The 17,250-nt window shown below is 40.0% G+C and overlaps 3 protein-coding genes across 4 annotated transcripts in view; 2 read left to right on the top strand and 1 right to left on the bottom strand.

Moving 5' to 3' along the window:
* Positions 1-290: 290 nt before the first annotated feature.
* On the top strand, positions 291-2,216 carry LOC128601312 (syntaxin-11-like). The gene is made up of 2 exons (XM_053614406.1): positions 291-377; positions 1,280-2,216. Exon 2 carries the CDS (start codon positions 1,313-1,315, stop codon positions 2,207-2,209), a length of 897 nt encoding a protein of 298 aa, XP_053470381.1. The 5' UTR covers positions 291-377; positions 1,280-1,312; the 3' UTR covers positions 2,210-2,216.
* Positions 2,217-3,103: 887 nt separating this feature from the next.
* Positions 3,104-12,859, top strand: irf4b (interferon regulatory factor 4b). Of its 2 annotated transcripts, none has more exons than XM_053614403.1 (9): positions 3,104-3,186; positions 8,672-8,869; positions 8,976-9,162; positions 9,302-9,387; positions 9,510-9,624; positions 9,751-9,858; positions 10,913-11,245; positions 12,139-12,251; positions 12,405-12,859. In XM_053614403.1, exons 2-9 carry the CDS (start codon positions 8,672-8,674, stop codon positions 12,564-12,566), a joined length of 1,302 nt encoding a protein of 433 aa, XP_053470378.1. In that variant the 5' UTR covers positions 3,104-3,186; the 3' UTR covers positions 12,567-12,859. The 2 variants fall into 2 exon arrangements, with proteins under 2 accessions (XP_053470378.1, XP_053470380.1); XM_053614405.1 differs by lacking the exon at positions 3,104-3,186 and adding an exon at positions 7,763-8,275.
* A 1,056-nt stretch (positions 12,860-13,915) lies between these two features.
* exoc2 (exocyst complex component 2) overlaps positions 13,916-17,250 on the bottom strand; it is a 32,839-nt gene continuing 29,504 nt past the window's right edge. The window contains exon 28 of the mRNA XM_053614030.1: positions 13,916-16,408. Within this exon, the coding sequence (XP_053470005.1) occupies positions 16,315-16,408 (94 nt within the window). The 3' untranslated portion in view covers positions 13,916-16,314. The remainder of the gene's footprint in view (positions 16,409-17,250) is intronic.

Genomic DNA, 17,250 nt, shown 5'->3' with positions numbered 1-17,250 from the left:
AGACCCTGAGCTGTTGAGGATATGTGTTTTTGAGCAAAGCTTTTCTGTCGCTCTGGATAAGGACTGCTCTAAATGTAAATGTTTAGTCCAGAAACATGCAGCTCATCTTCATTCCACAAGAATAATTTAAAAAAAAAAAAAATTCCGCACGTTTGCAGACATTTCCGCCTACAATCAGTGGCTCTATTTTAAGTGCGGGTCTTGCGTAAAAAGGTGTGGTAACGCCCTGCCACGCACGTTCTCTCACGCGCTCTGATGAGCCACAGCCTTCTGAGGCTCACTAACCAGAACCACTCACTAAGATATATGGCATCTGTCAGACGTGCTTCCAAAAAAAAAAGGGTTCACACTGCTGCCAGTTCCGGCAAATCAGTAAGGTACTGTGGAACTAATGTTTAATCTTACATGAAGTGAGTTTTTGGTTGTTTTATTATTGCGAGGTTAGGAAAATCTGCTCTAATTCATAATTGTATAGACATCTTTATAATATAATTTAACTTTACAAAAATCAAAGCGTTTGCACATCATTTTTGTCAGTGGTTGCCTTTTTCTTGCGCTAACAGAATATCATTTTTGTTGTTAAATTCTTAAACAAATCCAGGCCTGACATTTTTCAAAAGAAATATTTCATATACATATTTCTAAATACGTAACATTTAACATCCATTCTTAGAAAACAAGTCAACTTGAAAGTTATGTGTTAAGTGTTCTTTGATTGCCTGTCTGAGGGAACCTATAAGGTTCTATATAGAACCCTATAACAGAGTGTTTCCCCTATCCGAATATGTTCGAAACAGAAGCGAACAACCACCAAAGATCAACTATTTCTAAGCGTGTGTACACATATTTCCTAACATGTGCTTATTTTCTAACATTATTTCTGGACAAAAATACCAGCATGCAAGAGTTCTAAACTATTTGTGCAAACTCGTTGGGTGAGTGACGCCACCCTTGAATAGTTTTGCTAAGTAAAACTTGTTGTGTGACTTTACTCTTGCGGAGGTGAGTAGCACATTGCCCCGTTCTTTCCATTAAAGCCAGTCATTAAAATCATTCGCATATCCGTAGTAAAGTCATATTTTAGAGAACATTGTTTTCTTATCATTGGTTTAAGGGGGTCTTTATTGTCGAACTAAACTGTTTGCTTTGATTTTGCATTAAAATAGGGCGCTTTAATATTATGTGTGAGACCTGCTCGCTGGTGGATATGTAAACAAGGACGGATACTTGAGTGCTTAAATCACTGTATGACATACATGCTGATAATTCACTGTTTCAGGTCTGCTATTAACCCTTCTCACTTAAGGCAGCCATGAGGGACAGACTGAGTGATCTACGGGCGCTTTCTGTGTCCAGAAGTAATCTGGAAGTGCAGGAATATGCAAAGTCCGCCTCAGACTCATTCAGCAATGTGGAATTGGAAGATGGATTCCATCAGCAGGCCGTCGTTTTCGACAACAATGAGATGGACACTGTGTTTGATGAGGCTCAAGATATAAGGCGCGAGATTCAGCTCATCCATCTGGATGTAAAGCGGCTCAGAGAACAAAACGCGCGCATCCTTAGTGAACCAACTCGAACCAGCACAATAAAGCGAGACTCCAATGCCATTGCTGCTGACATTAAATCCCGTGGAGAGGATTTGGTCAAACGTCTTCGTGAGCTGGACTCTCATGCCAAAGAGCTGGAAGAGGAGCATGGTATCAATTCAGCCGTAGCCAGGATTGCTCGAACGCAGTATGCCGGCCTAAGTAACAGCTTCCGTAATGTGATGATGGAATACAACGAAGCAGAGATGAACCACAAAGAAACATGCAAAACGCATATCCAGAGGCAGATGGAGATCGTAGGGCGAGAGGTGACGGGTGATGAGATCGAGGAAATGCTGGAGAACGGGCAGTGGAACATCTTCAGTGATAACATTCTCACAGAGGGGAAAACAGCACGGTCCGCACTCAGCCAGATCGAAAGCCGACACCGTGACTTGCTGGAGTTGGAGAACCGGCTCAAGAGCATTCATGAGGTGTTCCTGGATGTGGCCATGCTTGTGGAAGACCAAGGGCCCATGATAGACTACATATTCACCAACGTTCAGAAAACCGATGCTAAACTCGATGAAGTCCTGATTAAACTTGACCAAGCTAAGAGACATGATAAAAACAATCCATTCAAGAAGATGTTCTGTGGCTGCTTTCCATGCTACAAGTAATTGCTTCGCGTAAAGAAGTCTGACTTTTGATTATGTGGATGATCATATCTGAAATGTCTTTTCAGTGTGTCTTCAACAATTCTTATTTGGCTAAGCTGAGAAATTACAGGTGGCTTTCATATAGATAAATAGATTTATATAAAATGTCAGATGAGATAGCGGTTCACAGAGAATCTATTTTCCACCAGTAGGTATGCTCAACTTTGTCAAAACAACAAGTATGTGTGTGTGTGTGTGTGTGTGTGTGTGTGTGTGTGTGTGTGGTTGATGTTCAAAATACACAAGAGCACAGAGCATACTATAAGTATAGGGCTGTATGATTTAGTATAAGTATAAAATATAAATGAGCTGTATGACATTCATGAACGAGTTTAGAAACTGCACCTTGCAAAGTAGAAATAAAGTCTATAAAGTAGTCGTACAGTTTAAAATGAAGTAAATTTTTGAAGTATATTGAAACAAAATATAAAGTAGACTGTTTTCAGTGTTTTTTTATTATTGTATATTCTTGAAATTGAATTGAATTTTAGCATTTAATGCACTGTGCAGTAAGTGATGGTGACCTATATCCAAACAGTAAGAGATAAAGTACCCTTGAAATCAAAATGGGTGTTTCAGAGCTTTTTGTACCTGTCCATTAGTGTTATGGACATGTATATGTATATGTATATGTATATGTATATATTGTCCATCTCTGAGCCTGGATACAATTCTACAGTAACAGCTCAAATAGCAAACATGGCAAGTGGATTTTTGGCTGTGGGTCTCCCCACACAATATTCCCTTTTCAAACCACCCATTGCTTGAGGAAAAAAAATAGTTTGAATCTATTCTCTTTAAAGAGTTGGTGGAATTACATCAAGTTCAAGGTTATGTGATATTTTTAGTTCAGGGGCTGGAATATTTTGCTACCTCAGTCTAATCCAGAATGTGATTCTGTCTTTCTATATGCTGTCGGAGCTTCTCCATCAGTAACAGTAAGTAATACAATTTTATCAAGTAGCACAATATGTAGTTAACCCTAACCCTTCAACTATATGCTCATCTCCTAGCTATAAGTATCTCGAATGCTAAAATGTATATTCAAACAAGCCATCACTCTGGATTCCTATTTCAAATAGAAAATATGTGAACATATTGAATCAAATCACAGCTATCAAGACATTTCTTTAAAGAATAAAACATACAGTATAATGAGGAAACTCTAACTGTGGCTTTGGGCTGGTGAATCTGGAAGAGCCTACAATTATTGAACTGGTGCATACCACACACATACCTTCAAAATTAAATAATTATGTATGATGATTAGGGCAAGATCTGCACACACTCTGCAGGACTACAAGAATGCACGTTCTTCCCGTTCCCACAGAGCATGAGAAGGAAATTCAAAATAAGGCCACATCATAGAAGCATGCATTCAGGAAATGTGAGGATGCTTACTGCAAATTATCATTGATATTTACGCCTAATAAAGGATTGAGAATTGTAAAAATCTAAGGTATGTTAACAAGCTAATTTTTTTTTTTAACCTGGCAGTGTAGCAGGTGCAAAAGTTTCCGATTTGCGTCATCTGTCAGAATGAAGAAAGGGTGGATGATCTGTTGAGTATTAGTAGACATGACTGTAATCCATACGGACTTGCAGGAGATGCAGATTTCCAACATCAGGCAGTCATCTAGGAGGAAGAGCATATTGGACATCTGAAGTCTAATTTCAAGGCAGAAGAACTGTCATTCTATAAGAGCTTCAAGCTACAAATATGCTGCACATTCATAAGAGAGAGCAGTCCCACAATAGAAAAAGCCCTGAGCTGAGCTATCACATCACTAAGAGGCTATCACATCTTGAAAATCTAAATAATGAAGTCAAAAAAATGATTTTCCTTTTTTGCAATGGGTATGAAAAGGTATTTTATGTATAGATTTGATGATGCATAAACAGCCGTTCTTAAGACATGTATACTGCATTAATACATATTTGAGGGTTTGATAGAAAGTGGGAAGTATGGGAAGATTTTAAATGACTGCTAAAACCATTATTTTACTAATTCCATACACCCCCCCCCCCCCAACAACCCAACTTCTGCCCAAAACAAACAAACAAACAAACAAACACAGACAATAATGAGCACACAAGCTATTCATGAGTATGGTTTTGAAATCTATATTTCTGAAGGTCATAAAGTGCTCTCTTGCATATTTTCAAAGCATTGAGTAACAATAACAAATACCTCCTTCCTTTACATTTCCCCTTTAACCATTCTTCTCCTGTCCAACTTGGATCCCAGCTAAACCTGTTCTGTTGTCATCTTTTGTCTCAGGTAGCACTGCCAGCATAAACAGTTTCAATCAAATGGCCAAACCTGGGATTTAAAGTGTTAGCTTTAGTGTTAGCTTTAGTAGCTACACTCTAAAGAGAAAAAGGTCAGAACCCTTAAGGGTTCATTTTCAGTCTGGGGAAAATGCAGTCATTATAATACAACGCAGAAGCACAAACATCTCACAGAGATTCATCTGACTACTCTTCTTCATTAGACATAATTAAAACGTGGTCTGGAAACCAGCTGAAAAACCAACCCAGTTATACTGCATAAAATTATAACACCCTAAAAAAAAAAAAAAAAAAAAAAAAAAAAAAAAAAAAAAGCATGCACTCATATGTGTGTGGTTTTATGCCTTGTCCAGAGGATGGTGCTATTTTGCTTCAGTCTGTCGTGGAATAGGCCTGTGAGTGGTAGAGCTTATTATAGCTTGGTTTCATAGACACCAAGCTGCATTTATACGTGTTGTTTAGTTAATGGAATTAACAGTGAATGCACTGGGCTATGTAAATAATCTCACCTTGTCACTATATTACACACACCTCTTCCATTTTTACTAGGCTAACTTTTTGTTTTTAATATGCTTAATTAAAGATCATGTCTCAGGCATATGAGTGAATAATGCACCCTATCCTATCCACTATTTAAAAAGTTCTGTAGCACCCTAATGGGCTCTTTGATTTGTCCTTTTTAACCGTACAAATGAGGGCTTGCTTTCAGAAATGGTACCACCTAGAACCCATTTAGAAAGCTAGGACGTCTCTGACCTCTTACGTGGCACAATGTGAGTTTAGATACAAACTTCTGACTAATATAATGTATTTAATGAATATGATTTATCGTGCTTGGAATCAATCACGTGCTCGTACTTTTAACTAGTATTTGATAATGTAGTTAACGTGTTTGTTTGTTGTTGTTGTTGATGTTGTTTTGTTTTGCTTTTGTTCTTTGTTATTGTATTAATATAAGATGCTTTGTTTTTCAGGGTGACTTTTTAACATTCTATCAAGGGTCTACAGATGAAACATTCTGGCACATTTACAGTCGTGGTCATTAATGTGCACTGCTCCTGTAAATAAACAGGCCTACATAAATGAACAAATAAACAAAGGAAATTTAACGGCCAAGATATTTAAATGATGGACTGTAAATTCAGTCCAAATCACAAACACAGTAAAAACCAATAAACCAAATAATAATAATAAAAAAAGGCATAAAGAGCAAACAGTCCTTACAACTTCATGAGGCTCCACATGCTCCTTAAAATCAGCATTTAAAAACATTCTCCCCTTTCATATGATGTCTGCTTCATAATTGGCTATTTTTAAATCCTCCTTTAAATCACATTTTTATTCTTTAGTTTTTGAAAATGTCCAGATGTTGATGTTGTTATTTTTTTTTATTATTGTTTTATTGTTTTATTTCCCCTATTGTTTGGATCAATATATGTTGTGTTTAAGTGTGCTTTATAAATAAATGTTGATATATATATATATATATATATATATATATATATATATATATATATATATACAGTGAGGGAAAAAAGTATTTGATCCCCTGCTGATTTTGTATGTTTACCCACTGACAAAGAAATGATCAGTCTATAACTTTAATGGTAGATTTATTTGAACAGTGAGAGACAGAATAACAACAAAAAAATCCAGAAAAACGCACATCAAAAATGTTATAAATTGATTTGCATTTTAATGAGGGAAATAAGTATTTGACCCCTCTGCAAAACATGACTTAGTACTTGGTTTAAAAACCCTTGTTGGCAATCACAGAGGTCAGACGTTTCTTGTAGTTGGCCACCAGGTTTGCACACATCTCAGGAGGGATTTTGTCCCACTCCTCTTTGCAGATCTTCTCCAAATCATTAAGGTTTCGAGGCTGACGTTTGGCAACTCGAACCTTCAGCTCTCTCCACAGATTTTCTATGGGATTAAGGTCTGGAGACTGCCTAGGTCACTCCAGGACCTTAATGTGCTTCTTCTTGAGCCACTCCTTTGTTGCCTTGGCCATGTGTTTTGGGTCATTGTCATGCTGGAATATCCATCCACGACCCATTTTCAATGCCCTGTCTGAGGGAAGGAGGTTTTCACCCAAGATTTGACGGTACATGGCCCCGTCCATCGTCCCTTTGATGCGGTGAAGTTGTCCTGTCCCCTTAGCAGAAAAAAAACCCCAAAGCATAATGTTTCCACCTCCATGTTTGACGGTGGGGATGGTGTTCCAGGGGTCATAGGCAGCATTCCTCCTCCTCCAAACACGGCGAGTTGAGTTGATGCCAAAGAGCTCCATTTTGGTCTCATCTGACCTCAACGCTTTCACCCAGTTGTCCTCAGAATCATTCAGATGTTCATTGGCAAACTTCAAACGGGCATGTATATGTGTTTTCTTGAGCAGCGGACCTTGCGCGCGCTGCAGGATTTCAGTCCTTCACGGCGTAGTGTGTTACCAATTGTTTTCTTGGTGACTATGGTCCCAGCTGCCTTGAGATCATTGACAAGATCCTCCCGTGTAGTTCTGGGCTGATTCCTCACTGTTCTCATGATCAATGCAACTCCACGAGGTGAGATCTTGCATGGAACCCCAGGCCGAGGGAGATTGACAGTTCTTTTGTGCTTCTTCCATTTGCGAATAATCGCACCAACTGTTGTCCCCTTCTCACCAAGCTGCTTGGCAATGGTCTTGTAGCCCATTCCAGACTTGTGTAGGTCTACAGTCTTGTCCCTGACATCCTTGGAGAGCTCTTTGGTCTTGGCCATGGTGGAGAGTTTGGAATATGACTGATTGATTGCTTCTGTGGACAGGTGTCTTTTATACAGGTAACAAACTGATATTAGGAGCACTCCCTTTAAGAGTGTGCTCCTAATCTCAGCTCGTTACCTGTATAAAAGACACCTGGGAGCCAGAAATCTTTCTGATTGAGAGGGGGTCAAATACTTTTTTCCCTCATTAAAATGCAAATTAATTTATAAAATTTTTGACATGCGTTTTTCTGGATTTTTTTGTTGTTATTCTGTCTCTCACTGTTCAAATACAACTACCATTAAAATTATAGACTGATCATTTCTTTGTCAGTGGGCAAACGTACAAAATCAGCAGGGGATCAAATACTTTTTTCCCTCACTGTATATATATATATATATATATATATATATATATATATATATATATATATATATATATGGTATTTGCTATATATATATATGGTAAAATTCTCGGCTTGTATTAACTAGGGTGAGTGAACAAAACCCACAACAGATCAGATCACCAGAAGCATCATTGTTTACACATTTTCTTACTTTTTTTTTTTTTTTTAAGAAACCGTTGCTTCATGTGTTATAAAGCGATCAGGCCTCATAATCGAGGTAAACACCGACAGTGACCCTTGAGACTGAGACAGTGGATATTGTTTAAGATGCAGTTTATTTATAGATTAAGTTTGCCCATTACCAATAAATGAATCGGTCTTGATTTCAGAGAACGATAAAATGATATTTTGAAAACATTGTGAGCGAAAAAAAAAAAAAAAAAAAAATCCAGTCCCACCGCAGGTGAGCCCACGCGAGTTTCCCCGCAAGTTCGCTTACGGGACGTCCGCTTCTGACACCCGCACGTGCACGCGCTCTCCAAGCGCCCCGCCCCTTTTTGCACGGGAACCATTTAAGAAATTTCGCGGTCGAGAGTCAGTCTGCATCCTTCTGACAAACACCAAAAACCCCAAACTCTGCAGTGAGGTAAGGACAAGCCATGCTAGCAAAAAATAACTGATTTTAGTAGCTCTGTAAACGGTTCTGCGCAGGTCTGATCAGATAATCACTCATTTAGCTTAGACTTGTATACACAATGGCATTTCTGGTGTATTCCGTTATCTCGGGTAGTTTAGAAAAAAAAAAATTGGACTAGATGTCAATCTAAAAAGAAATCATTGCTTCACGTTATTAGGCAGGTATAGACAGGTGTCCATGGCCGCTGAGGCTCATGGGCTCATTCATGGGCTTTGGGTCAGAATGGATCTGAAATAAAGATATCTAAAGGGAACTTCTTGTTGATGAAGTGAACTCAGGGTTCTTTTAGGAACCGTTTAATGTTCGCGGTCTGATCTCTTTTTGCTGCTGCATGTCTCGGGTTAGATGTGCTCGGATGGAGAACGCGCGTCGCTGGGCAGCTCGGGAAACGGCAAGCTGCGCCAGTGGCTCATCGAGCAGGTGGACACCGGTAAATACCCGGGACTCGTGTGGGAGAACGAAGAGAAGAGCGTGTTCCGGATCCCGTGGAAGCACGCGGGTAAACAGGACTACAACCGGGACGAGGACGCAGCGCTCTTCAAGGTAGAATTAAAAACGAGAGGAGAAACGCGCACAGATAGCGCATCACACTTTAGACCAGGTGGACCGGGTGATGTGCGCTGCGCTCACGTGTTCGTCCTTTCCGTAGGCTTGGGCGCTGTTCAAAGGCAAATACCGGGAGGGCATCGACAAACCGGACCCACCCACGTGGAAAACGCGTCTCCGTTGCGCGCTGAACAAGAGCAACGACTTCGAGGAGCTTCTGGACCGCAGTCAGCTCGACATTTCGGACCCTTATAAAGTTTACCGGATCGTTCCTGAGGGCGCCAAAAAAGGCAAGTCATGCGCAAAGCGACGCGCGCGCACCCACAACCTGCAATCTCCTGTCCATGGATATATATATAACTTCTAGAACTCCGTGAACGTGTCTGTTTGGCACAGTGCTTGTTACACATATGATTTCTGTTATTACAGCCTCCAGAGCTCTAGAGGAAACGACATCAAACCCAAGCCCGCCGAGTTATCCACTACATCCTTCCTATGCGCCCCTCCAGAGTCAGGTAAGAGTTAATGATAGACTACAAAACATTTACACATGCTACTTTGTGTGTGTGTGTGTGTGTGGGGTGACACGTGTGTGTATGCCAATGAATCAGTAGAGAATGCGTCTCTCCCCACGCAGGTCTGCAGCTTCATTTCTCCAGCAGAGAGAAACTGGCGGGATTATCTCTCAGAAAAAAACACCATTGCTGACATCCCTTACAACCAAAATCCATACACCTCTCGGTGGGATACAGGTACACCATGGACGTCTCTCAATATTGGCATAGAGAGGATATTCTGAATGATCATATTTTTGAATGTGCTCCATGTTTGGCTAAATGTAAATGTAGAAATGCCTGTTCCTTTGTTTCTCTGCTCAGGATACCAGTTCAGTGGATCCTTCTATAGCTGCAGTGCCTCAGAACCTCTGTCGTCTGCTTTTACACTAGATGCCAGCATGAAGTCCGCAGAGGCCATGGCCCTCTCAGGTACACATGCGTAACTACACATGCGTTTGTAGAGTGTGGCCCTATGAAAGTATCACCGTGTTAGGAATGTCATGGCCAGATTTATTTATTTATTTTGTCAGGTGATGGCTGAAAACATCACTTATAGGACAGAGCTGCATGTACAGAATGCAAGTGAATGGGCTTTCACAGATGCTCTACTGTTCCTAATACCTAACAGAGTTTTTTTTTTATCAACATACCAACAATGCAAGAAGGATGAATTAAACCAACATGAGCAAGATATTCATTAGGTCTGCAAGAATCACACAGAAGTAGTAGACCTCACAGAGATGGGTGGACAAGCTTACTTAAAGGTTTGCCAACCTTGCCTGCCATGTGGCCTTACCCATGCATGCCATGCTGTCAGACTTTACATCTACTGCACTGTTACTGTGGTTGTAGACCAAATGCTAAATCCCTTGTTTCATTACTATTGAACGGTAGAATGGACATTTTTGAAGTGTAGACCATGCCTTTAAATTGTGACGATATGGGGTACGATGAACTCTGAGAACTCAGGCTGAAGCGCAGGAGGGCCTCTGCTTGCGCTAGACAGGAGTCCCCCATTTGTTTGAAGAGAAACAGAGTTGAGTGCGGAGGAGATGGGTGAGAAATTGGGAATACATATGGGAAACTAAGGAGGAGGTTTCAGGCATGGTCTTCCTCCCAAACTTCAGTTATTTTGTAATTCAAAGTAGTATTCAACTGGTGTACCCTAAGCATGTTTCGTGTTTTTGGAAGCACAGCTTTGGGGGAACACTCAAAGGAGAGGGTGTTTGTGATTGAATTTTGAAAACAGTTAGCTTCAGTTAAGTTTCACCAAAAAAGGCTGACCATACGTTTAAAGGCCAATGATGTCATTTATTATCCGTTAAACAGGTACTCACCTGTTTAATCACTTGATCTTGGTCTTCATTCAACTATCAACTGCAGCTCTTATTTGACTGCAGCCACACCAGGCCTTTGCATAAGACTGATGAAACTTGTTAAAATGTTAAAATGCTGATCTTCTGCCCTTCCCTTTCCTGGTTAGATTACCGGCTCCATGTGGCAGTATATTTCCGGGATGCCCTTGTGCGGGAGGTGACTGTGAGCAGTCTAGAAGGTTGTGTTCTGGGTGTGAACAAAGATGGCTTGCCATATGGAGCCTCTCAAGGTCCGGAGCTTGTGGAGCTTCCACAGATTGAACACAGCTCTCTGGAACATGGGGTTCTGCTGTGGATGGCACCAGATGGGCTGTATGCTCGCCGCTGCTGCCCCTGCAGGGTGTACTGGGAGGGAGGGCACACTTCGCACAACAACAAACCCAACAAACTACAAAGGGATCAGACCTGCAAATTACTGGATACTCAGCAGTTCATCACAGGTTAGAATAAATATCTTATGATACTTCTTCTCATCTTGACAATGACAACAGTTTTATTAACGAGTCCATTCTGTTACCGTAGGCAGTGCTTTCCTTTTTGTCCCAGATACATGAGAACACTGGATCAGTGAATGTCACGAGATGCTAGAGATTTGCTGCCCTTGAGCAATTTTATACTCATTTCATTTAAATGAACAACTTTTGGGTTTGCTTTTTCCGGATTCTCTGCAACGGTGTATTTCTCTCATCTTCGGTTACAAAGCGAGTAGCCACGCAAATCATCTAAAAGCCTAGAGATCATTCTTTTTCTGTGAATTCACCACTGATGAAAGACCACCAGGGAAATTATGTCCAATTATTACAGTAAACAAGGTCACTGAGACTTACAGTAAATATTCACCACACCACACTCAACATACAATGCACCACAACAGATAATCTCTGTGCTACAGCGGCCACCCACCTTTCTCACGTCACACTTGACTGGTTGCAGCACATTTGCATACATGCACACAGGACTTTCCAGGATGTGATTAGTGCACAGATGAGAATCCCCATCATGCCTCCACCAGACGACTTCTTGTAAGACAGATGGAGATCAGGGCAGAAAGAGTGAGCTACTTGTATGAAATTTTAAATACAGTTGACCAGGTAATTTCTATGATGGAGCTGTTACCGTAATACTACTCTGGCTGGTGGGGGAAAAACCTCCCCTACATTATAATGTGGATAAACGAGAACATGAGTCCATCAACTGTTCATGAGTAATCACAGATTTGTTGCTGTGTTAGGCATTTTGCACCTCTAGGTTTGATTTCTTTTCTGACTTTCTAATTTGTTTATCTGTAACAAGTTTATGATTAAACGTGGTGATGTGTTTTCCTCATTCTCAGAGTTACAGAGCTACGCTCGGCACATACGTCCTCCACCCATGTCCCAGGTGCTCCTGTACTTTGACGAAGACAGCACAGAGCCACAGAGACCAGGAAGGACCCTCACTGTCCAGGTAATCTATTTTGAACATCACCTTCTTTCAAAATGGATCATTCAAGATCGAGCTTGAAGACAGTGAGGCCAAACATGGAAATGCTTCAGACCCGATTCGGGTTTGGACGTGCACTGTGTGTAACGTGAAAATCTGCTTTCCATTACGCTCTAGGTGGAGCCTCTGTTTGCTCGGCAGCTCCTCTACTTCACCCACCCGAGCAGCATGAACTACATCCGCAGCCACAACCTTTCACCTCTGAGCCCAGAGCACACAATTCCCCCAAGTCAGGACTTCCACAGAATCATCAGCCATCACCACAGCAACAGCCTGTAAAATTTAGCCTCACCTGGAAAGCTAGCATTGGGCAAGTTGAACTGAAGCATGGACAAAGACGGACACAACAAATGCACTGTTCATGGCTCATGCGTGACACTGACAAAGCATCAACATTACCAACTATTTTCTCCGAACACACTCAAGCAGTTGGACTTGTGTTTGCAGAATGGACAAAAAAATTTTTGCACTTTGCATAAGTCTTATGAGCCCTTCGCATTCTTTTCCTTAGAGGTTTATAGTTCTTTAAGATCATCTCAGGGAACTGTAATGAAACAGTATTAAAATTGTTATGACCAAAGTCTGATTTCATTGTGGTTTATATATATATATATATATATATACACACACACACATACACGTGCTTCCACATGCCTGTGAGGCATCTGAAAAGAGAACAGTTGATCACTCAGGTTGTTCGATGACAGCATTTTCTATCATACATGCTGTTATTCTGAAGAAGAAAGGAGCAAGCAATGTTGCTGTGTGTGAAGGTAAGTGTGAGCACACAGGAAATGTGGTTTTGAGACAGGATGATGGTTGACAGACCTGCAGGTGATGACATCACGCAGGATGAGGTGGATTTTTAACATAAATAAGTTTTTCTGACACTAGTTTAGTCCCCAGAAAGGAAACTATGTGTATCCAATCATTATTCCACTTGCTAACAATAACAACTGACACATTTGATTGTACCAACAGGCCTTAGGACTATGTTTAAAAAAAGAAATAAAAGCAGATCTGTTTATGAGCCAGGTTGTTCAGTATATTTTGTCCTAGTTTATTAAGTCCACCTATTGTGTGCATATATTTACTGGCTGTTTCATCAACACCTTCCATATTACTGCTATTCAGTAAGCATATTTTACTGATTGTAGCCCATATGTTGGTTTGCAACCCCGTGTACCCCCACCTACCAATGGCAAGGGAGCAACCGTGCCTTGGTAGTGTCTGCTGCACTGATACGAATCTATATGGGGCAGTACGGTTACCTGCTTACACTCACTAGCCATTCCATTAGACACACATAGATATTTGTTCCATGCACAGTTTGTTCCAATTGTCTTATAGCCCTTAATATGATTAGTATGATAAGTTTACCTCATAAACTTCCCCATGGGTGTAGGGTAAAGTTAGCTGTACCTACTAAACTGCCAATAACACTAAATAGAGGGAAATGGCATTTTAACAGGAAATAGTGAGATTGAAAAGAATACTGGTCACCAGTAATATTTCAGAATGCTCAGTGCATTTACTAGGAGATCTGACTGATGTGATCTGAAACAACTGGTCTTGTAATGGCTGCTGCTGTTTCTTGCATTCTTCGTGTAAACTGGAGAGAAATCGTGTTCAATACAGATGAACCATATTCTTTATTACTTTAACATAAGCAATTATTTTACACACACAGAATTGTTTTAGCATCTTCCACTCCACCAAAAAGGAAACAATCCCCCATAAAACAACAACAACAACAACAAAAAAAAGACAATTTAAAGCAAAATTCAAACCAAAAACACCTCCTTAAATCCTTTATGGAAAACATACAGCGCTTTATATTAGCTAGATCATAATTCAGAAATTACAACCTGCACTGAAATGGTTAGGGAATAAATAACAAGCATAAGTATATCTTGATATTTGAAATCTGTAATCTACATCCCCTCTGTGGGGATTACACAGAACTGTGTAAACATGTTTGGATCAACTTCCTTCTGCCTACGTATAATGGAAAGACAAAATCAGAAAAACTTCCCTTAACACCTTAACCTACACCCACTACGCTACCTGAAACCACACAGAGCTTTGAAAAAGTCCTCCAGTAAACCTGTTCCTTTAAACAGGAGCATGATAAGTAGGTGAGCACTAATTATAGAAAAGTAAATAAACAAATCAAATTTGAAGCGTTGAGAAAAAGTGATGGAATGTTATTTCACAGAACATTTGCAGTTCCAGTAAGTACATGTCATAAAGACAAACAGGAAAAAGTCAACTGACTTGGCATCAGCTTTAAGCTCATCAAATGGCACACTTTTGTGATCACTGGTGACTAAGCACCGGGTTTTTCTGTAATAGACTTTTTATTTTATTTTCTCATTTTATACCACCTTCGAGGAAGATTTCCCCCAAAACTTCATTTAGATGCATGTGGTGCTTCATCTTTAACATGCTTTTAAACATATCCACCTAACGTTTAAACATCAACACCTTCCCATTTCATTCTGTCAAAAAGCTACAAATCAGCACAACATGTAGCATACAACAGAAATAACACGATTCTGACAATCTCAGTGCTATTACCCAGAAATAACTTGAAATGTCATTAATGAGTTTTAAAAAAGCTCTGAAAAATGAATGAATTTTTTAATAAATTTTTGAACAAATTGTTTTTCAGTTTTCCTAGTGAGATGACACAAAGTCTAATCATATCACAACTCTGTCTTTTCGGATCCTTTTAAAAGTTTCTTTTCTTTATTTCTCATTCGCAGCTCAGCTGATCAACAGACGTCTACTTCACTTTTGATTTCAGTTAGGAAATCCTTGCCTCAGTGATACAGTAAATATCCCATATGCTGGGGAGGGACAGGGTGTGAGGCTTTCTGTATGATGCCAGACAGGGTGTGAATCCGTACTCAGACAGGGTGTGTGCGTGTGCGCGCGTGTGTGCGTTGATGGTGGAGGCAGGGTATGAGTAAATTTTAACGATACAGTATTTTTACTCCCTGAACTATTAATGGACAATTTTATTAATATAACAAAGGGAATAATTTGTGTTTTAATATATCTTTACAATCAAATTCAGAATTATTGGCTCCCTGGCAAGATTAACAGAACTGCACCCATTACTGAAATGTAACATGGATTAAAGACACTCGTAGGGGATGTTCAACCCTCTCCACGCAGAACATCAAGATTCTTTATATTCTATATATTCTTATCGAGGGCGGCTGTGGATCAGGTGGTAGAGCGGGTTGTCCACTAATCGTAGGGATGGCAGCACGATTCCCGGCCCATGTGGCTCCACATGCCTCAAGTGTCCTTGACCTCCGAGTTGCTCCCGATGGCAGGCTAGCGCCTTGCACATTGTGTGTGGATGGGTGAATGAGAAACAGTGTAAAGCACTTTGTAGATCCACTAAGGTTAAAAGGCGCTTTATAAGTGCAGACCATTTTAGGGTTATACACTTGTTATGGACTGCCCTCTTCAATTAAACTTAAACCACAGATTTAAGTTTATGGGGGTATCTATAAACTTGCCACATACTTTTGAAAGAAAATTCTTCTATTAAAAATGAAGGTCTTTTGAAAATATTTACTGTTGGAGAAATGCCAAAGAATTTGTTAAGTTAATGAAATTAAAATTGTGCATTCTGGGCAATGTTTAATTATTGGCTATGCTCTTCAAGGGTGCCAATAATTATGAAGTTGACCAGATGCGGTCTGAATATAATTCTGGTTATTGAGTCATTTCAACGAGATCAGTTGGGCATCTGTACATGACTACCTTTTTATTTCCCCTGTATTAATAGACGTCATAGTTTAATACCCAAAGCACCCAGACCAACTTCTCTACAATGACAGAAGAAAGACATTATTTGAGCGCGGATCCTTTTAATGGACACTGCAACCAGTAAACATAACTCATGTAGTCTAACAGTATAATTAACTTTTTAGTGATGTACTAGCAATAGTAGGCCGAAATTCTTGGCACTTTGTATTAATGTTTATTCGCTGTGTAAATTCTTGGCTTATCTTTTGATGGGCTGAACAGATGAAGGCTGGAAACAGGTGAGCTGAAAATGCATACTGCTCTTAAACTTATTCAACAACTCCTCCAACAGCCTGAGAGAGACACAGAGAGAGACAGAGATGTAAGAAGAAAATGCAAGTACTGCTACTTTCAAAATGAGGCAACACCAGAATAAAGGTAAACCACATTCTTATAAAAAAACACCTTCTGTAACATGAGTTGCTCATGCTCAGTAACTCAGAGGCCATCAACAGGGATGCCTCCGCCACCAGGTCTAGTCCTTTCAGACATTTGACTCTGATGGGAGCTTGACCCTAGTTTGGATCATTTCCAAATTCTAATCAGTTTATCGGCTAGTTACAGTGCTAATTCTATAGAAATATTACAAATATTCAACCACTTGTTCTTGAGATACGGCACTAAGGAGAGTCTCAGAAGGCCGGACAACACGAAAACATAATGCCTCTACCATAGTCACATTTAATCAACACATTTTAAAAGCTAAATAACCATGAATGGGGGACAATATCCTGGAAGAGAGCACTCCCATCAAGATAGAAATAATTAATCATAGGATAAAGGTGATCGGTCTTTGTGTTCATTTCCAGTGACTCTTCCCTCTAACTGGACAAGAGGACACAAACCATGCCAGCTTACAGCATGACAGAGCTGTCTCCTCTCTGTAGACAGATTCATAAAATCCTACCACAGTATGGAATACGCATGTAGTACAAATGAAGACAGAAACATCTGGTAATAATCTACAAACTCCACTAATGAATGGGGAGCTGTAACTTAATTCAACAATAATCCATATCCAATGCAATAAGGCAATTTTAGGCAAGCTCAATGCTACAGTTGATTAGGTTTAATTATACGACATGGCTGTGGAATTCTCGAATCTGAACGGTCAGAAGGTGTTGATTAGTTTTCT

This window comes from Ictalurus furcatus, chromosome 25 (genome assembly GCF_023375685.1).
Source record: "Ictalurus furcatus strain D&B chromosome 25, Billie_1.0, whole genome shotgun sequence".
In the NCBI taxonomy this organism is placed as follows: Eukaryota; Metazoa; Chordata; class Actinopteri; order Siluriformes; family Ictaluridae; genus Ictalurus; species Ictalurus furcatus.
This window is presented reverse-complemented; position numbering and strand designations above follow the sequence as displayed.